The sequence below is a fragment of the Podarcis cretensis genome, assembly GCF_951804945.1.
Source record: "Podarcis cretensis genome assembly, chromosome: 4".
NCBI lineage: Eukaryota > Metazoa > Chordata > Lepidosauria > Squamata > Lacertidae > Podarcis > Podarcis cretensis.
The window spans coordinates 57,954,570-57,975,957 of NC_137173.1; the positions used below are offsets into that span (position 1 = coordinate 57,954,570).

General features: G+C 43.8%; 1 protein-coding gene and 1 long non-coding RNA gene across 3 annotated transcripts in view; one reads left to right on the forward strand and one right to left on the reverse strand.

Moving 5' to 3' along the window:
- The window catches only part of RRP1B (ribosomal RNA processing 1B), a 21,992-nt gene extending 12,978 nt beyond the window's left edge, over positions 1-9,014 (forward strand). Inside the window, exons 13-17 of one of the 2 annotated variants that reach the window (XR_013838509.1) lie at positions 775-1,499; positions 2,874-3,008; positions 3,722-3,788; positions 5,688-8,296; positions 8,389-9,014. Coding sequence is in view for 1 of the 2 variants with exons in the window: in XM_079974667.1 (XP_079830793.1) it covers positions 775-1,499; positions 2,874-3,008; positions 3,722-3,788; positions 5,688-5,881 (1,121 nt within the window). In the remaining variant the exon portion in view is untranslated. Of the gene's footprint in view, positions 1-774; positions 1,500-2,873; positions 3,009-3,721; positions 3,789-5,687 lie in introns of both variants that reach the window. The other variant, XM_079974667.1, reaches the window with a different exon arrangement.
- LOC307215449 lies at positions 6,134-21,031 on the reverse strand. Its single transcript, XR_013838512.1, has 2 exons — positions 20,593-21,031; positions 6,134-9,815 (listed from the first exon to the last, which is right to left on the reverse strand). It is a non-coding gene; the product is annotated as an uncharacterized lncRNA (long non-coding RNA).
- Between the last annotated feature and the right edge of the window lie 357 nt (positions 21,032-21,388).

Genomic DNA, 21,388 nt, shown 5'->3' on the forward strand with positions numbered 1-21,388 from the left:
GAAGATTTGAAGCAATCAGCATTCTAAATCATGCAGGAAGCCTACATACATAGAACTGACTCCTTAATTCACACACACCTTCTCCCCCCCCCCCATACACACACATGGTAATGAGGGCATAGGAACAGAGCTGGTGAGTGTGGCTGTGATCTTCCCCTCAATGTGATCCAAATCCCAGGGGGCAGGTGGTTATCTGAACAGGGCTTATTAAAATATCTAACATGAAAATCAATGACAATACAGTGGTACCTCGGTTTTCGAACGTAATCCATTCCGGAAGTCCGTTTGAGTTCCGAAACGTCCGAAAACTGAAAGCGGAAGCCTCAATAAGGAAGCCATGTTTCCTGTTCGACTTCCAAGGTGCATTAGAAAACCAACGCATTTACATCCGGGTTTTCGGCGTTCGAGTTCCAAAACATTTGACTACGGAGGCATTCGAAAACCGAGGTGGTGCTGTAGTTGTTCTTGTCGGCTCTGTTAACAACAAATACTGTACAATAATAGTATAGCAGCTGCCCTGTTGTGGACAGATCAATGGCTCATCTTGTTTCGCATTCTGTTTTCCAACAGTGACTAGAGCAGTACCTCTGGGACACGCAGAAGCTGGGTCTAATAGTAGTATCCATTCCTCGATTACTAATCACTCGTCCCAGGAGTTGGGGCTACCCACTCTTTCTTCAGGTGTAGAGCCCCCTTCCCAGGAAGAGAGATAGGAGGCTGCTGCTCAACAGCCTTTTCTTTGAATTTAAAAGCTTATTAATTTTTTCTTTACAGTTCGTGCTAGAAACATAATAAATGGTATTGAGGAAGAGGAGGAGAGCCCAGGGCCACAGAAGAAAAAGAAGAAGAAGCGAAAGAGGAAGTCCAGCCAGATGGTTGACTTTGGTATAGCTGCTGAATGTAATGAGAAGGGACTGGTCCCTGAGGAAGGATCCAAAGAGGCAAACCAGGACAGTGAATCATTAAATAGTAAGAAAAGACCAAAGAAGTCTTTAAGCATGGAGGTCAGTGAAATGGATTCTTCAGCCGCACCCACTGTAGGTATCAGTGGTGATTCTGTGCTGGAGACCTTGACTTGTTTGGTAAACAGCATAAAGAAACAGCCCAAGAAGAAAAATGGCCGCCTGCGGAAAGTCCCTATAGAATTCACCCATCAGAATGGACAGGCTCATATAAGTACCGAGGAAGATCCCAGCCACTGTGCTCCAGTAGCCTGTGGTAGCAAAGCAATTAAGAAGAAACGGAAAGCAGAGACTGGCGTGATATCTGGGAGCAGTTTTTCTGAAGAGGCTGTTGAGCAGCCCAAAAAGGAAAACTTGGCAGAATCTGGATGCACAATGCTCCGAAAAGTTAAATTGAGGAAAAAACAAAATTTGGTCAAGATTAGGGGTTCCAAGCAGAAAATAATCAGCATGAAAAAGAAAAAGAAAATCAAGGAAGTCCTAAGTTCCATGGAAGAAGCTGTAACTGAAGTTGAAAACAAAAAGAGCAGAACCAGTGTAAGTATGTCTGTCCTGCAACTTACAATGTCTGGTTCCACCTCAGCTTGGGGAGCAGGTTGCGGAGGAGTCTCTGACCACAATAAACATTCTATTGGGCTGCATTTTCTGATGCTCTGCTTTACATGTACCACCATATATGTGTAGGTAAAGGTACCCCTGCCCGTACAGGCCAGTCGTGTCCGACTCTAGGGTTGTGCGCCCATCTCACTTAAGAGGCCGGGGGCCAGCGCTGTCCGGAGACACTTCCGGGTCACATGGCCAGCGTGACGAAGCTGTTCTGGCGAACCGGCACCAGCGCAGCACACAGAAACACCGTTTACCTTCCCGCTATAAAGCGGTACCTATTTATCTACTTGCACTTAGGGGTGCTTTCGAACTGCTAGGTGGGCAGGAGCTGGGACCGAAAGACGGGAGCTCACCCCGCTGTGGGGATTCGAACTGCCGACCATGCGATCGGCAAGTCCTAGGTGCTGAGGTTTTGCCCACAGCGCCACCCGTGTCCCATACCAGATATGTGTACTTTTGCCTCAAACAGCTATATTTCCAACACAGATCCTTCTGCTTCTATTTGGAGAGAATGTATATATAATGGCTGGTTTTACTAGTAAAACAGGTGACCAGATAGAAGCTAAAGAAGAAAATCAATCCCCAAATCCCATGTGTTGTTGTTTTTTTAAATCTATTTTCTGAAACTAAGAAGTGAAAGCTTTGACAGTTTAAGATTAGACAAGCAAAGGCCTCACTACCTGTATTTCTATGAGATTATTTAAATTCTATATTCCTGGTCTGATTGTTGTTGGCCAGTTTAATTGATTTTCTCACACTAATGCGGACATCCTCTTGTCTTTCCAGATGAAGTCGTGCAGTTTCAGTGCGTGGCTTGTCTAATGTTTGTGGTCTTAAAGTTTGGGGGCGATGTGTGATCTAGCTGTACAAAAAAGAGTGGAAGTCATGGACATTTTGCAGTGTATATAGACTATGTTGTATGCCCGTGGTTTGCTAACAAGGTTTCTGTGAGACCAGTAGACCTAGTGCCTCCTATGTTGCCTGCAAAAGGCCCCTTATAAATATCTCCTCAAGAATCCACAGCGCATGAGAAACTGTTTGCTCTGGCTCAGCCTTTTTTTACATTCAACACATCCCCTTTTAATACAATAGTGGGTGGTGACATGGAGCAGGGACTGAGCCACTGCTGTTTACCAGGAAGGAGAGGAAAAGCAGTGGGCTCAGCTGGGTGCAGGTGCATCAGCAGGAACTAGTCCAGGGCTCCTGCCGGACCATTTCCACCAAGGCCCCTGGTGCTGTTAAGCATCATATTACTGCGTCCAGACTCTGCTAATTGGTCTCTGCTGCTCTTTTCTCTCCCTGCAGGAAACAGGTGGCGCTGCTGTACTGCTAAGGAACAAAAAGGCAAAGACGGGAAATGATTTTGTGAAATTTGAAAAGACAACTCTACCAAAGCCAGTGTTCTTTAGAAAAGCTAAAGGCAGCATTTCCCCCATGCAGGTATAGTGACAAAGGTGCTATAATTTGCAGCTAAAGCAGGGGCTGGTAACCCGTTTCAGCCCAAGTGCCACATTCCCTCCAGGGCAACCTTTCAGGGACCACATGCCAGAGGTGTGGAGAGCGGTTGTGTGAGGAAAGGCCTGACATGCTCCCTTTTTTCTTCCTTGCGTGAAAATGCTGGAGGCTTGCATGCCATGCTTGCTATCTCCTAACAAACTTTAGGAATAGAATTTTCAGAATTACTCGTCTCTGAGCCAAACTGCATGTGACCACATTAATTGTGTATTTGTATTTGAGGAGCAGATTTTTAATTTTTTTTTAGGCACATAGCTTGCAGTGAGGGGTGATAATTATTGGGACCCCATACTGCAATTGCAGTTAGGGGAAAATATCTCACTGGCACTAATGGCAGCTTTTCCCCAAAGCCTATTGGTCACACCTAGGTGTCTGCAAAGTATATTCAGTAGGAATTGTATTTATATATTAAAATGTTTTCCTGTACAAAACACACCAGAACTTAAGTGAATATTTAATACTGCAGAAAACTGCAAATATTTCAGTCTTTCAGAAACTATAAACTACCGAAGATGATGAACTGTGTTTTTGGGAAGCACCTCAGATAGTAGAGAGACACAAAAAGTGTTTTAATAAAGGGAAGGGTTTAACTAGTCCAGAGAAACAACTTTATCTGCCACTTTAATCTCTCTTTGTAGTTAAGCAAGCTGCAATCTTCCAACTCCAAAAAGGTCACCTTTGGACTGAGTAAAAACATGACTGCTGGTGAGTTCAAAATGACTTCAAACCTTGTTGCTTCTCTGAAAACAGGCAGGTAAAACAGTGGAAGGTTTGATGCAGTCTTAAATAAAAGGTAAAGGTACCCCTGCCCGTACGGGCCAGTCTTGACAGACTCTGGGGTTGTGCGCCCATCTCACTTAAGAGGCCAGAGGCCAGCGCTGTCCGGAGACACTTCTGGGTCACGTGGCCAGCGTGACATCGCTGCTCTGGTGAGCCAGAGCCGCACACGGAAACGCCGTTTACCTTCCCGCTGGTAAGCGGTCCCTATTTATCTACTTGCACCTGGAGGTGCTTTCGAACTGCTAGGTTGGCAGGCGCTGGGACCGAGCAGCGGGAGCGCACCCCGCCGCAGGGATTCGAACCGCGACCTTTCGATCGGCAAGCCCTAGGCGCTGAGGCTTTAACCCACAGCGCCACCTGCGTCTTAAATAGCAGTTCCTAAATGCTGACTGTGCCCCAAACCATTTGGCCTCAACTATCACACTTTAACCCAGCTGCCTTAGCCACCAGGCCTTCAGTAGTGGCTAGAGACATTCCAATCCCATATCTTACTTCCCTTTCCCCAAAACATCTGGAGGAGCTTCAAGGAGATGCTGGATTTACATCCTATTGTTAACTCAAAACAGACATAGCAAAACATACTGGCTGGCTCGTCACTTTAGGGTTAGATAAGATTACATGTTTTTAGCTTAACAAGCATGAGGGTTGCAAAATGCAGGCACACAGGAATCGTTGACTGATGCATTCTATCCAAAGGTTAAATGCATTTAATATTGAAACAAAGACAAAATCCATATCTAATGTCTTAATCAACTACCAAAAATTTGCCTCATTGTGATTTAAACACAACATTCCTTTAACAATATAAAACAAACCAATATAAAAATGAGGAGGTATCACAGTTAAAAGCCCCAAACCGATTTTGCCATGTGTAAAACATCAGCCTGGCAAGCAAAAAGCAAGAGTTTTCCCCAATGAGTGTGTGGGAGGGGTTCAAATGAACACCGCAAGTTGAGGTACGCCATAGCCTACCTGCAGCAAGCAAGAAGGCTCTTCTCTTTCATAGTAACTTATCTTGTATCCACTATAGGTTCGACAAAAAGAAGGGCCTCTCCACCAGCCCTTAGGGCACAAGTAATCTAGTACAGTCATACCTTGGCTCCCGAACAGCGCAAACCCAGAAGTGAGTGTTCTGGTTTGTGAACGTTCTCGGGAATCCGAACGTCCAACGGGGCTTCTGTGGCTTCCGATTGGCTGCAAGAGCTTCCTGCAGTCCTTCAGAAGCTGCGCTTTGGTTTTCGAATGTTTTGCAAGTCAAACAGGCTTCCGGAACGGATTCCGTTTGACTTCCAAGGTACGACTGTACAATTGTCAAACAGGTTTATGGAAGAAGAAGTAAAAAGCTGCTGTCTGTGACACCACTGAGGTGGAAACAAACCTCTCATTAGATTCACCACCATCTGGGCTGAAAAGGAGATTTTGCCCCCCATATGAACTCTGTCCCTGAGCACATCAACAGCTAATAGTCATTAATGGCTATACCCTGCATATCAGAAACACCATGCCTCTGAACAGTAGTTGCTGGGGAACATGATTAAGAGAATGGTATTCTTGGTCTTATGTCCTGTTGTGAGCATCCCATAGGCCTCTTGTTTTGCCATTGTGGGAAACAGAATGTTGGACCAGACAGACCTTTAGGTCAGGCCCAGTTGACACATGTGGTCTGGTGTACCGAAGCAGACAGGCTCTTTGGTAATAAGTATAGAATACTTTTGGTCTGCAGTGTCCCATTTGTTCCCCCAGAATCTCTCTGGATTCCTTCTGTGCTTGATAACAATATGATGCAATACTCAAGTTTTTGCTTTTTAATCTTTCCTTTGGCAGAATTTAAGACGACAGACAAAAGTATCCTGGTCACCCCAGAGGGAGCCTCCCGGGTGGCTTTCAATCCTGAGCAAAAACCATCTCATGGGGTGCTGAAGTCCCCTGCCAGCTCTTCTGCAGAAGCAACACCTCAAATGAAGAAATCCTTTTTAATGCCAACTAAGAAAAGACCAACTGCTATTGACTTCTTCTAAGCCGATAAGGAGAGGAGTAGTTTTTGTACAGAACAGTCCAGTATAACCAGTTGCTTCTGGAGGTATTTTGAGAATCTTCCTTTTCAAGTTAATGGGATAGTATACATAAGGTTCTGATTGTGTGACCCTTGGTGCTGTCAACTGTAATAAGCACCTATTTGGCTGTACATTGAGACTGTTTTGTGTATGCTGTTAAAAGAAAGGTAATGGCACATGACCTTAGGGTTCCAGTTATGGAGGCCCATCTTTTATTTTATTTTTGAAATAACCCTATCACATTGTGAATGAATGTGTACAGATTTGTTCTAAACTGTTGTGGCTTGCACTCTTTTAATCATTGGTTGTTGTTTTTCCTAGTGAAGAGGTTTTTGGCATTTATTGGCTTAATTCCATGAGAGCTAAGAAGTACACAACCCCTCTCACATGCTTCCTGTTCTGATTTTCCTTCATTTCCCTTTCAAGCTATTTTCTCTTATCTTCCTACCAAAGGGTATGGATTAGAAATGGAATATCTGTGTTGAGGTGAACTACTTCTGTGGAACAACCACTTGCACCTCAGTTGGGTAGCCCGCTGCCAACACACATCTCATTATTGACTATAGCCCAAGTATTCCAGTTGACACATATTTCCTAAGCACTTGAAATAGCATTGTGGGCTACTTCAGATTTGCTTCTCCTTTTTGTGTAAGAAGGTATGGTGTGTGTTTTGTAAATTTTTGCATTTTTATAATATTCTTATCCCTGAGCCCTTGGATAAAGACTAGGTCTTAATTATGATCCTCCCTTCATTAAAAGGAGCCAGATTAGTATGGCCTTTATTTATATCTGAAAGCCTTAATGCCTTTTGACACAGGGTAAAGATGGTTTGGATAGTAAGGTGGCTTTGAAAGCAAGGCCATATTTTTAATCTGCAGTGTAAGTTTTAATGATGTTCATCTTACAAATGGTTACATGATGGTGCCTATCTCCATTCTCCTGTTGATTTCTGTGTAAAACGATAAAAAATTTTGTACCAGATAATTTATTTACTGCAAGTTTTAGACTCTCAATCCCTTTTTCTCAAATGCAGCATAGCATGAAGACATAGCCCAGGAAACATTGTGGACATTGACACTGGGTCATGTGGGTCATTTTTTATTTTGATGAAGAGATCTTTGTGGAGATGATATATATATATATATATATATATATATCTTCTTTGTACTCCAGCTTCAGAATAAATGGGCAGTCACTTCAATTACTATCTCTCCCCAGTGGTAATAAAGTTTCAAGCTAATAATACTCTTACTGTTTCACATGTCTCATGTGTTGTGCTGTGTTACTGTCCCTGTCTGTGGCTTGTGGTGTTGTTCTGAGCGTGCTTGGTGGTTGTTTTATCTCCTTGCAGCTTTAAATACTGTGATGTGACTTGGTTAAGACAGACATGCTTGAGTTTTGGAGATGTCTTGTATCTTGTGTTGTATATGGTCACTTAGCAGACTATAACGGAAGGCATACATCTTAAATAGAAGTATTAACATTGGTTCTTTAAATGGAGTTTAATATAAAAAAGCAACAAATGTGGGACACTGTGTTGGAAAACTACTTGTTGTGATAAGATAGTGGGGAAGTGGAACCAAAATAAGCCAGTGATTTACTTTCGTACAAGAATATGGACAGCAGTAGTTGTATGTTCATTCTTATGTTGGAGATGTTGTTATAATTCTCCAGCTAGAAAGATGGAACTGTAAAGAGATTGGAGAAGAGTTTCTTTAATGCTCTGAACTTCAGGGCTTTGTGGTTGCCCTAACAGTCAAAAGATGGTTCTGTCACTGTCAGATGGCAGTGGTGGTTGCTCGTGAGTAATCATTCAGGACTCAGACCTGTCTTTTACAGGTTTTATTTTGGTGCAAAACTATTTACAGTGCAGAGCCACAAGTTCATGTCTGCCTCAATCGCTAGCAGAATCTGGGAGTGGTTGTTTCCGGGACCTCCCCCAACATAAGAACTTTGTCACCCCCAGCCTTTTCCTTCCTTCTTTGCGTTTTACACCTCTGCGCAGGGTGGGCGACGGAAGGGGCATGCTTCCCTCCTGGCCGGCTTGGTCAGGAGCAGTGCTGAGGCTCCCAGCAGCATCCTCTGGTCCTTTCCTCTCTTCCCCACTGGAAGTGTGGCTTTCCTCACCACAGGAAGAGGAACTGTTTCGTAAGATTTTCAGAGGTTCCCTGTAACCCAACTGCCCCTCTGCTTCCCTACCCTGTTCCGATGGCAGTACCCTGACAGTTACTGAGGCTGTTGCAGGACAAAAGTCAGGGTCTGTATCATTCAGAAGTAGTGGTGGGGGCCCAAGCAAGGCTTCACCATTGATACTTGCCCAAGGGCTCTCTTTATGCTTCCCCCCCCACCCCCTCAGACTGGTATTGCAAGCAGCACTAGGCAACAGGGTCTAGCCACCCTTTAAATTCCCCACAATGCCCCTGATATAGCATTAGCTCAAGGCATTGTGGGAGATTTAAAATGGTGGCTAGACCATGCTGCTGCTAGTCAAGCCTATCAGGGACCACTGGTAGAGACGTAGGCTCACTAGAGTTTACCAAGGGCCCCCTCGTTCATGAGGCTGGCCCTGACAAGACCAGCAACACGTCTTGATGAATGTTAAGGTAATGTGAGTGTTGTTGGGTCTTTCGGAATGATGGATATTCAAATTTAATGGTTGATTTCTGATGGGGGGGTGGCTTGTAAACATGCATGTGTAGTATACATTTTCCTGTTCTTCCATGTTTCCTGAGAATTTCATCCCAAGATGTTAATTTCAATGAATGATACAATATGTGACGTTTTAATTTACAACTACATATCTAAATACAAGGTGAAAATAAAAATGATGTCCTGTTGTTAAGACTACAAAAAGCAGGAATCTCAGCTTTCAAACCAGTTTGTCTGTTCATGGGTGCATTCTAAAAATATCTAGGATTACTATGAGTTATAACTAGTCCTGTTAAAAAGCAGAATTTGCAAAGATCTTATTTTTAAAAGAGTATTCACTCGGTTTTGTAATTAAACTGGCTTAAATGAAGCAGAACACTGTTTAAAATGGTTTGTGTTTAAAGCTTTTTATTTAAAATATTTTAGGAATAAAAACATTTTTTATCAAGCTTTTGTGAGTTGAACAGCATTGTCCTTTGACTTTTTTGTTCCCTCCAGTTGTAGGAGCAATTTTTATTTTTCCATTCTGCAGCATATACATCTCAATAACTCCAGATCCATGAAAATGGGCCACATAAACTTGGCTTTGAAAGAGCACTGTTGCATTTTATTTACATTATTTTGTTTCAGGGAGCCGTATTTATTCAGTCATTAAATTTATATGCCCTGCCTTCTTCCAAAGGAGTCTAGGGCAGCAAAACTGCCAATACTAATAAAGTTCCATTAGACTACTAGTTCCACAGGCAGAGGTCAGGAAGTGAGGTATGACAGCAACAGGGATGGTGTCAGCAGCCCAATCTTCTCCATGTGATCACTAGGGCTGGGCGATACCTGGTTTTTAACATTGTGGTATATCAACAGCTAAATATTGTGATGTACTGATATTGCCCAGTCCTATCCTGTACCACTCTGGCTTGTGCAAGCAGGAACGGTACGGGGGCTTAATCAGCCTCTCGCTCGCCCCATAGCTGATCAAGAGGTCCCCCTCTGGTTTGTGGGGGACTTCCTCAAACTACTCCACTTGTGCGCAGGCAGCCGTGCGCCTGCCCACCCCTCAGTGGAGCAGTTTAAGGAAGCCCCCCTGCCACCACCTCCAGCTCACATGTATACCACTAAGCCAGTATCACTCACTGCAAATCACAGCCACGTTCCTGGTCCTGCTGCTGCTGTGCTACCCAGGACTAAGACATGGTTTGGCTTAGCATGTCGTCTGAAATAGGCCTTGTTTCTTTTGCTCCAGGCAAACAAGCTGTAAAACAAGAACAAAGCTTGGTTATAGCTTGTGAAGCAAGACGAAACATGAACCTGGGTTCAACCCAGTAAGCTCAACTATGGTTTAGGCCTGGATAGTGTGGTAGTGCCCCTTCCCCAAGAACTACAGGCTTTTGGCTTACTGATATATACAAACCAAGTCATGGAGTGCAGATGACTAATACAGGCACCTGCTCAGTGGCACGAAAAATCTTGGGAAGTCTTGGCACTCTGTAAAAAAAGCCCGCGATCTTTACATGTATAAGTGTGCCAGAAAAACCACACCACATTTCCCCTGCTTATGCTTCTGTGTTTATTTATAGAAAAACTTTTCTCTCACGTTGTCCCTACAAAAATGAGTTTATACAAGGAATAAACAAAGATAGACACGTACACAAAACTAAAAGCAGCACCAGAAAAGCAAGAGAGCCAGAGCTAATGATAAATCAAGTTAAGCAACAGCAGAAATCAAAGGGATGCTTAAAAAGAAATGCCTTCAAGAACCAGTAAAACACAAGTGGAGAACAGAAGGTAACCTCCTGAAGCAGGGAGTGCCACAAATTGGGCCCTATCACAGAAAAAGCCCTGTCACGTGCTGCCACCCACTTTTCCTCAGAAGCAGTTGCGCTCACACATACAAATGCTATAGTAGCAGGGGCGTATGAAGTGGGGGGCGGAGGGGGCGGTGACAAGATGGCCCCTGCCTCCCCTCAGCTGTAGAGCAGCCAAGGGCGCGTGCAGTCCGTACGGGTGCCGCTCTCGCGCACAGTCCGTATGGGCTGCCCCAGAGGGTTCCTCCACCACTGTATAGTAGCAGATCTTTAAAGGATGGGTAGGTTCACATGGGAGGAGGTAGCCATAATTAGGGGGTGGTGAGGTGGGCCGCCGCCAAGGGCATAGATGAGGTGGGGCGCAAAATCTGCTAAAAAATATGTACATAAATAAATAAAAATATCAATTATTGCCTCATAAGACAAGGTTTTAAATAGAGGGTGAATTGAATGGGTGGAGGAGGGATGGAGAAGAGGCGGAAAGAAGAGCTAATTTGTCCATGACTGGGGGCACAATCTGGACGGTTCTGCCAGGGGCGCCAGATCACTTCCAAGTGCCTTGGTCCCAAGCAGCTTAGGGGAAGTTACCAGCATCTTGAATCGCACTTGAAAACAAACTGACAGCTAGTGGAAGTGATACAAAAAGGGGGCCACATGGTTCCAGTACTTCCCGCCCCCCCAGCAAAATTTCAGGGGCAAAATTTTGCACCAATGGAATTTTCCCGGTGGTTTTCAAGGGCAGTCTCACATAGGGTGGCACGGAGGGGATGGAGAGAACTATGCAGAGCTGCAAACTCTGCCAGACATTCGGCTTCCGCGCACCATCAGAAATGCCCCCACCCACTGGCTTCTGTGTTCATTGGCTCTTCACAGGAGTAAGGTTCCCTGCCTCCACTTTGTAGTAGCAAACTACAATATTATCCAAACAATGCAAAACAGCAATAGCAAGGTAGAAATTTTCAATGGCCGGTCCACTGTTATTTACTATAAAGCTCTTGATTTATATGGGATGGGATAAGCCCAGCAATAAGACCCTTTGAAGATTTCCATTGTCATGTATAACTTGGCTTTACTATGCAGTTCATGAACTGAATTGACAATTCCATTAACAGACTTCTCCCCACCCCCCAACCTCCATTAAAGCTCCACAGCATATTTGAGTAATACAAACAATCTCTGCCTGCGGTAAGCTTTTATAATTCTGAGCATCTAGGACTGTTCCAGCCTTGGTCTCTCTTGTAAATTTATTCTTTTAAAAGTTCTTTATGCATGTGGTGTAGCCAACAGTGGTTGAGTCTAGATCCTATTGCCAAAACATTGTGTTTTTAAAAATCTAGAGTCGTGCTTCCTGAAATAGGTGGCCTTCATTATATTCTATGGGGCTAGGATACTATACAATAAAAGACAATCCTTTACATGACTGCTAAGTGGTAATGAATGATGTTACAGGGGTGGGGTGGGAGGCAGATTAAATTTAGTTACGTGGGAATGCAGGGTGTGCTGAATATATATCCTCACCAAACCATAGTGACCTTCAGTCTGTAACCTTCAAAATGGCCCCTTGTATCCATTACTGAAGTGTCATAAATCTGCTCTGCCAGACAAAATTGTATCTCCCTTGGCTATTCAAGGCCATCAGCTTCGCTGGACTAACAGCTGGAGAAAGTGATTCCCATCCCAGTATAAAATGTGCCCATATACAGTGGTACCTCAGGTTACAGATGCTTCAGGTTACAGATGCTTCAGGTTACAGATGCTTCAGGTTACAGATGCGTCAGGTTACAGACTCTACTAACCCAGAAATAGTACCTCGGGTTAAGAACTTTGCTTCAGGATGAGAACAGAAATCGTGCAGCGGCAGCAGGAGGCCCCATTAGCTAAAGTGGTGTCTCAGGTTAAGAACAGTTTCAGGTTAAGAACGGACCTCCAGAACGAATTTAAGTTCTTAGCCCGAGGTACTACTGTAAAGGCAGCCAAAGCAACAACAACAAAAATAATAAACAGTTTCTAAAGCTGAGAATGCCTGACACAGGTTGTTTCCTAACTGAAGTCTTCCCTACCTAAAGGCATAAAGGCACATTTTAAGAGCCAGAAAGCTCTGTTGTTGTTGTTGTTTTGGTATTTTTTTTAATGTATATGGACAGTGGACTGATTAAATACAAGCTGGAACACCCCAAATCAAGAAAACAGTTTTTGATAGTTTATAGAGATTGTCTGTGGCAGCCTTCACCATTCTGATGCCTTCCAGATGTTTTGCACTACAATTACCATCAGCCCAGCCAGCATAGTTAAGAGCTATAGTCCAGCACATCTTGAGGATCTGTTTGGGAAGGCTGATCTATGGTTTATTTGCCTTGTTTTCATAAATGAGTGGTGCTTTAAGGTCAGAAACAGTAACATACAAGTCCCAACTTTCCTTTTGGGGGGACGTTTCTAGCTAGTTTGTTGACAGAACAAAGTTTGAAAACATGGTAGTAAATATATCAAAGTTTCAGAATTAATAAGGTGGGAAAAATGCTGTGTTTTTCCATTTAAATGTAATTAAGCACCCAAGTCTGTGAAATCAAATCCCTCCCCCAATCTGAAGTTTTCTATTTAGAAGTAATTTTCAGTATGAATATTATAAAATAAGCCCAATAAATCCACCCCAATAGTTTGGCACATGCAGTATTATTTGGGATTGCGTCTAAATTATGTTTATGCCATGCAAACTACAAGCTCATCAGACTTGAGTTAGCCATGTCTTTTGAGACTCTTTGAGATCAAAACCAAATGTTTACATTTTAGGATTTAAATAGGAAAAAATGCATGGTTAAACATACCAACTCAAACATACAAGGTGGGGGGGAATAAAAGTATATAGATGCCATCTTAGAATATGTGAAACTTAAGAACGATCTGCTTATGTATACAGGTGAACAAAAGGCCAAGATATATTCAATGCAAGTTTTGGAGGGAAATTATCTGAGAACCTGGGAGATATCCTCACAGGTGAAGGACATCCTGGATTTAAGAATGCTCTGTGAGCATAGACTGTCCCTGATTTTTAATGCTGTTCTTTGCTCCCCTCTTTCCATGCATTACATGAGCCAAAAGAAAAGCAAATACAGGAAGTCATATTTCGGTGCTTAGCAAAATGGTGAATTGCATATCAGCTTTGTCGGGTGGGTTATATTTAGTCCATTCAATAAAAGGGCATTTTCTCTCACTGTAGCAAAAGAACAAAAACACATAATTATTGTCACCCAGGTAACACTACTGAAGATGAATACAGACATAGTTAATCCATTTACCACACAACCGTTGCAGCTCTATCTCAAACACAGATCTGTTCTGTCTGGATCACAGCAGCAGTCTTGAGTTTTCCGCTGTGTGCGTGATTTTCAGAGAACTGTGACTCTTGCCAAGCAGATATCCCTCAGCAGTGGGAAGTGGCTTGTGACTGCCAGACGACAGCATGTGACGCAAGAAAGCACACATAGAAAGCAAGCTGCTGAAACAGACTGTTTGTGCTAGGAGGGTTTCTCTTGATGCTTGCAAAAGCTTTGTGCTCCTTGGATCACCATCTTCATCAAATAAATATATTTACTGGGGCATTTCTTTTTGCCACTTCCTACTTGGAGTGTGTATTGGATTCAGACAAATCTCAGAACAAGAACCAAAGCAGGCCATTTGGGACAGATACAAGTCTTATCTGAGCCAAAGCAGAATTTCCAAAAACACCAATTCAGAGTCTGAACTGAATCATGTTGATGCCCACCGTTTGAACTTCATATAGCAACAGTCTCCCCTTTTCTCAACTGGACCCCCATTCTTTTCCCATAAGAGGAAGATGAGAGGTGACAAACCTGTTGCCTTCCAGGTATTGCTGAAGCTACAGCTCCCACCATGCTTGACAATTGACCATGGTTCCCCCCTCATCACTGGAGCCCCCACCCCTCAGAATGCCATTGGCAATGTTGGCTGAGGAGGCAGAGTTCAATGACTTCTGGAGGGCTATATGTTACCCAACTCCTGCTTTTAGCTTTTACTCCTGAAGATAACTTTAGCGAGTCCAAAATGTTAAGATAGAAGAGTTTTTGGTCATTAATTGCCCTGCAATGAAAGTGCTTTAAAGTTCCTTGTGCCAAAATAGTAGCAAAAGTAAAGTCTTTAATCTCCTGTTTCATCCAGCTCCTCTGGAATCTAAATTTTAATTATTCAGAACTTGTCATTCTGTTTTTGAAATAGCCCTTCAAAGCTATTAATTTGTATTTAAAATACAATTCTAATGTGTCTCTATTTTGGACCTCAAATAAGCGGCGAGTTTGCACTGAATCTGTTGAGAGATCAATGACTCAGGACTTTGCAGTATGCGGCCGTGAAAGCTATAATTACATACAATTTTCTTGATGTATCTACTTTATGTGATTTCTTCCCTCCTACACTGGTCTCGGGGAACCTCAGTCAATCCATAAATCCTTTTCACTGCACAGCAATCACTGCCACAATCCACTGTTGTTCAATAATAACTCACTACATAGCTTTTAAAATTTTAAAAAGTTAAAAATACTGGTAGGTAAGTGTTGCTAGTCAACCATCCAGCTTCTATTTAAAACTTCTGAGAAATGGCATTGATTTTAGTCCTCTTTAGCAAAAAAAAAAAAACCCCAGCAGATTAAAATATTGTGTCAGATTATTCAAATTGACCATAATAATTTTCATCACAGGGCAGTCTTGACAAGACTGTCGATTTTTCAATTAGTTTCTCACCCAAGACAAAGGAATCCCCCGCACCTTTTCCACTGGCAGTTCATGGCAATATTACCTAATTCAATTCTGGCTGAGCAGAAAATTCCATTTCTTATTGAGGATAACTGTATGGATTCCCAACTAATGTGCTAATATGCAGCCTTCCCTGGTACAGTTTGCATAACTTGGTCATGGTTGTGAGGCAAGGTAAGGTGCTTAGCTTCAGCTTGTTGGGAGACTCCAGTGTGACAGCCACGGCGTGGTAGTAGTGGGGTGCACATCAATAATAAGATGTCCAATGATATTACAGTATAGCAGTGAGAGAAAAATGGGAAGTGGGATAGTTGTACCAGGCTTGATTATGTCCACTTGAAAAGTAGTGGAATGCTTTTAAAGAAGCAGAATGGCATCCCATCCTATTTCAAGCACTCTTTCTCTGTTTCCCCTCTCTTCATATATTTTGATTTCTCTTATCATAATAATAGCACTGCTGCTAGTATAATTAATCAAATGATTTCATGCAAAGTTGCACCTCTTTGTTGACTCCAGCAAACCAAACTGTAAAGTTGCAAAGCCAAAAAAACAATAACACATAGCTGGATCCAGAGGCAAGTGGTGCACGTTTTTTCCAAAACTGAATCAAAGCCAAAGGCACTGAGCTTAAACATAACAAATGAGTCACAGAGAAGAAGAAACAAACAGCAAAGGGGGGGGGGGAGTTGCACAGATTATATTTTACAGTCAAACATAAGAAACAAAATGCTAATCTCACAAAAATGTATTTTAGTTTCCGCCCCTACCTTGTATCAACATCTTAAAAGTTTTCCATATAAATTATTGATTTTAAACGGAAGTTAACACTTTTTCAACAGCTAGTAAATTATAATTGTACTGGTTTTCAATAGAAAACACATTACTGTACAGTGGTACCTCGGGTTACAGACGCTTCAGGTTATAGATGCTTCAGGTTACAGACTCCACTAACCCAGAAATAGTACCTCGGGTTAAGAACTTTGCTTCAGGATGAGAACAGAAATCGTGCTGCGGTGGCAGCGGGAGGCCCCATTAGCTAAAGTGGTGCTTCAGGTTAAGAACAGTTTCAGGTTAAGAACGGACCTCCAGAACGAATTAAGTACTTAGCCCGAGGTACCACTGTACTGTGTGTGGCAGTGCCTCATAGAAATGTTATTAACAAAAAACTGGAAGCACATAGAACTCTGGAGTTCCGAGAGAGCACAGCATATAGCATGCATTGAGTTGGGACTGATAAATGGAAAGGGTACTGTGGTGCATGTATAAACATATGTCGGTGTAGGCATTTGTCATACACACACATATTGTGATGCTTGAGACATATATGCTGGAGGATACAGAAGCAGTAGTGCAATTACTGGAGCTCAGACAATAATTTGTTTCAGAGTACTGTCAGTTAGGGGACGCAAGTGGCGCTGTGGGTAAAAGCCTCAGCGCCTAGGGCTTACCGATCGAAAGGTCGGCGGTTCGAATCCCTGCGGCGGGGTGCGCTCCCGTCGTTCGGTCCCAGCGCCTGCCAACCTAGCAGTTCGAAAGCACCCTCGGGTGCAAGTAGATAAATAGGGACCGCTTACCAGCGGGAAGGTAAACGGCGTTTCCGTGTGCGGCTCTGGCTCTGGCTCTGGCCAGAGCAGCGATGTCACGCTGGCCACGTGACCCGGAAGTGTCTCCGGACAGCGCTGGCCCCTGGCCTCTTAAGTGAGATGGGCGCACAACCCCAGAGTCTGTCAAGACTGGCCCGTACGGGCAGGGGTACCTTTACCTTTACCTTACTGTCAGTTAGTGAATCTACTATGCATGAGCAGTGGTAAGTAGGCTGTGTGGGCAGATTTAATAAAAATATACAAATCAGAGAATCCCATTTATATCATAGCAAATGCTCGCTTGCCATTGGTGAGAAAGAACTGGCCCTATAAGAACAGGAAAAGAAGTTTATATAAATTGGATGAAAATGTGCTCATGTTCTCCCTTGACCACAATTGCTATACAGAGGATTTTTTTTATTCTGTTGTGGACCTTTGTAGGTGTCTTTATGGTAGCTGGTTTAAGAAAAAGTGGGGTATAATTTCTAAAATGCATTAAGAAATCTGTAGGGAATAACATACAGCAAGGGAGATCGTGAAACATACAGGAAATTGAATGCAGATTTCCAAAGAATAGCAAGGAGAGACAAGAAGACCTTCTTAAACAAGCAATGCAAAGAAATAGAGGAAAGCAATAGAATGGGAAGAACCAGAGATCTGTTCAAGAAAATTGGAGATATGAAAGGAACATTTCGTACAAAGATTTCCATAATAAAGGACAAAAGTGGAAAGGACCTAACAGAAGCAGAAGACATCAAGAAGAGGTGGCAAGAATACACAGAGGAATTATACCAGAAAGATATGGATGGCTCGTACACCCCAGGTAGTGTGGTTGCTGAGGGAAAAATACAGGGTTTCTATTTGCCGTCTCTAAGCCATGTGGCATCATCATGTGGGTTTCTATTTGCCGTCTCTAAGCCTTTTAACATCACAGTAATCCAAGTTTATGCACCAACTACTGGTGCTGAAGAAACTGAAATTGACAAATTCTATGAAGACTTACAAGACCTTATAGAAGTGACACCAAAGAAGGATGTTCTTCTCATTATAGGGGATTGGAATGCTAAAGTAGGGAATCAAGAGATAAAAGGAACAACTGGCAAGTTTGGCCTTGGAGATCAAAACGAAGCAGGGCAAAGGCTAATAGAGTTCTGTCAAGAGAACAAGCTGGTCATCACAAACACGCTTTTCCAACAACACAAGACACGACTCTACACATGGACATCACCAGATGGGCAGCATCGAAATCAGATTGATTATATTCTCTGCAGCCAAAGATGGAGAAGCTCTATACAGTCAGCAAAAACAAGACCTGGAGCTGACTGTGGCTCAGATCATCAGCTTCTTATAGCAAAATTCCAGCTTAAACTGAAGAAAGTAGGAAAAACCACTGGCCTGGTAAGATACAATCTGAATCAAATCCCTTATGAATACACAGTGGAAGTGAGGAACAGGTTTAAGGATTTAGATTTGGTGGACAGAGTGCCTGAAGAACTATGGGTGGAGGCTGGCAACATTATACAGGAGGCAGCAACGAAAACCATCCCAATGAAAAGGAAATGCAAGAAAGCAAAGTGGCTGTCCAACGAGGCCTTACAAATAGCAGGGGAGAGAAGGCAAGCAAAATGTGAGGGAGATAGTGAAAGATACAGGAAATTGAATGCAGATTTCCAAAAAATAGCAAGGATAGACAAGAAGGCCTTCTTAAACGAGCAATGCAAAGAAATAGAGGAAAACAACAGAATGGGAAGAACCAGAGATCTGTTCAAGAAAATTGGAGATATGAAAGGAACATTTTGTACAAAGATTACCATAATAAAGGACAAAAGTGGTAAGGACCTAACAGAAGCAGAAGACATCAAGAAGAGGTGGCAAGAATACACAGAGGAATTATACCAGAAAGATATGGATGGCTCGTACACCCCAGGTAGTGTGGTTGCTGACCTTGAGCCAGACATCCTGGAGAGTGAACTCAAATAGGCCTTAGAAAGCACTGCAAATAACAAGGCCAGTGGAAGTGATGATATTCCAGCTGAACTATTTAAAATTTTAAAAGATGATGCTGTTAAGGTGCTACACTCAATATGCCAGCAAGTTTGGAAAACTCAGCAGTGGCCAGAAGATTGGAGAAGATCAGTCTACATCCCAATCCCAAAGAAGGGCAGTGCCAAAAAATGCTCCAACTATCGCACAATTGCACTAATTTCTCACGCTAGCAAGGTTATGCTTAAAATTCTACAAGGAAGGCTCAAGCAGTATGTGGACCGAGAACTCCCAGAAGTGCAAGCTGGATTTAGAAGAGGCAGAGGAACCAGAGACCAAATTGCAAACATGCGCTGGATTATGGAGAAAGCTAGAGAGTTCCAGAAAGACATTTACTTCTGCTTCATTGACTATGCAAAAGCCTTTGACTGTGTCGACCATGGCAAACTATGGCAAGTTCTTAAAGAAATGGGAGTGCCTGATCACCTCATCTGTCTCCTGAGAAATCTCTATGTGGGACAAGAAGCTACAGTTAGAACTGGATATGGAACAACTGACTGGTTCAAAATTGGGAAAGGAGTACGACAAGGCTGCATTTTGTCTCCCTGCTTATTTAACTTATATGCAGAATTCATCATGCGAAAGGCTGGGCTGGATGAATCCCTAGCCGGAATTAAGATTGCCGGAAGAAATATCAACAACCTCAGATATGCAGATGACACAACCTTGATGGCAGAAAGTGAGGAGGAATTAAAGAACCTTTTATTGAGGGTGAAAGAGGAGAGTGCAAAATATGGTCTGAAGCTCAACATCAAAAAAACGAAGATCATGGCTACTGGTCCCATCACCTCCTGGCAAATAGAAGGGGAAGAAATGGAGGCAGTGAGAGATTTTACTTTCTTGGGCTCCATGATCACTGCAGATGGTGACAGCAGCCACGAAATTAAAAGACGCCTGCTTCTTGGGAGAAGGGCAATGACAGACCTAGACAGCATCTTGAGAAGTAGAGACATCACCTTGCCAACAAAGGTCCGTATAGTTAAAGCTATGGTTTTCCCAGTAGTGATGTATGGAAGTGAAAGCTGGACCGTAAAGAAGGCTGATCGCCGAAGAATTGATGCTTTTGAATTATGGTGCTGGAGGAGACTCTTGAGAGTCCCATGGACTGCAAGAAGATCAAACCTCTCCATTCTGAAGGAAATCAGCCCTGAGTGCTCACTGGAAGGACAGATTGTGAAGCTGAGGCTCCAGTATTTTGGCCACCTCATGAGAAGAGAAGACTCCCTGGAGAAGACCCTGATGTTGGGAAAGATGGAGGGCACAAGGAGAAGGGGGCGACAGAGGACGAGATGGTTGGATAGTGTTTTCGAGGTTACCAGCATGAGTCTGACCAAGCTGCGGGGGGCAGTGGAGGACAGGAGTGCCTGGCGTTCTCTGGTCCATGGGGTCACGAAGAGTCGGACACGACTAAACGACTAAACAACAACAAGGAAATAACATTAGAATGACTTTGCTGGATCATACCACAGATCCATCCTGACCAGCCCACTGTCATCTCCAAGTAATATTGCAACAGAACAAGATAACTATTCCCCAGTGACTGGTAATTGGAAGTATGCATACCAGGGCTAACAGACATTGACAAGTAGGAATTGCAACAAAATGTTGCAGTTTTTATTCTCTCTATTTTTTTTATTCTAGTTTGTTTCTGTATTCCTGCAAACATTGCCCCCACTGAGCCTACTGATACCTTCCACTTTTGCATGGGTAGTTCTGTTTTGGCCAGATAACAATCCAGAACCTTAAGAATGAATTAGCTTTCTGTGTGTTTTGGTCTCTATAAATTTCTTCCGTGTGCACGTCCTTTTGCGGTCACAGTAACTTTGCTATGTACCTCTTTTGATGCCCAACTGTCATGGGCAAGCATGTCATCGTTTTCACACGTGCCTCTCCTAACTGGGGTGTGCATTTAAGTGGGAAGCGGAGCCCACTGCGAGAATTATTCCTCCTGCTGGTCGTGGCTGCTTGTGTCCCGGTGTGGCCATTTGAGGCGTCTTTATAGCGATTATGTAGAAGCTGGAGACTTGCCTCTTTTTGCTGTCGTGCCCACGGAAAGGGTCCAGTAGGGCTTGGGGCCTCTCTACAGTACTGGGAAGAGGAAACCGCTGCTCAACGACAAATCTTAAACCACAAAAGCGCCTTGAATAACTGACAGCAGCTTTCGTCGAGCCACGGCCTTTCTTACGAGGCGGGGGCTCCAGCCCACCAGAGCTTCTGAAGGCGCCAGCAATCTGTCAAAGTCTTTTCAAGGTGGGGCGCGCGTGCCACAAAGCTCGCTCCCCCCACCCATTTTATTTTTTTTACATGTTTGCCTCAGCGCGTAGGAAGGCGGGCGGGCGGGCGGGCAGGCAGGGAGGGAGGCTGGGGTTGGGAAGCCCCTCACCAGGGGCGCCTCTCGCGCGCCGCTTTCCTCCTCCTGCCTCTCAGGGAGGCGGGCAATCGCGCGCGGGCGCAGAGAGCGTCGCACGTGGGCGGTTCGCCCGTGGTTCCTCCTTCCTTCTCCCCCCTCGCCCACCCCGCGCCAGGCTCGGCCTACGGGGGCAGGTGGCTCCTTGCGCACGCCGTCCCCGCTCCCTCCCTCCCTCCCTCCCTCTGCTCGCTGGGCGGCGTGTGCGGGTGCCTTTAAATTG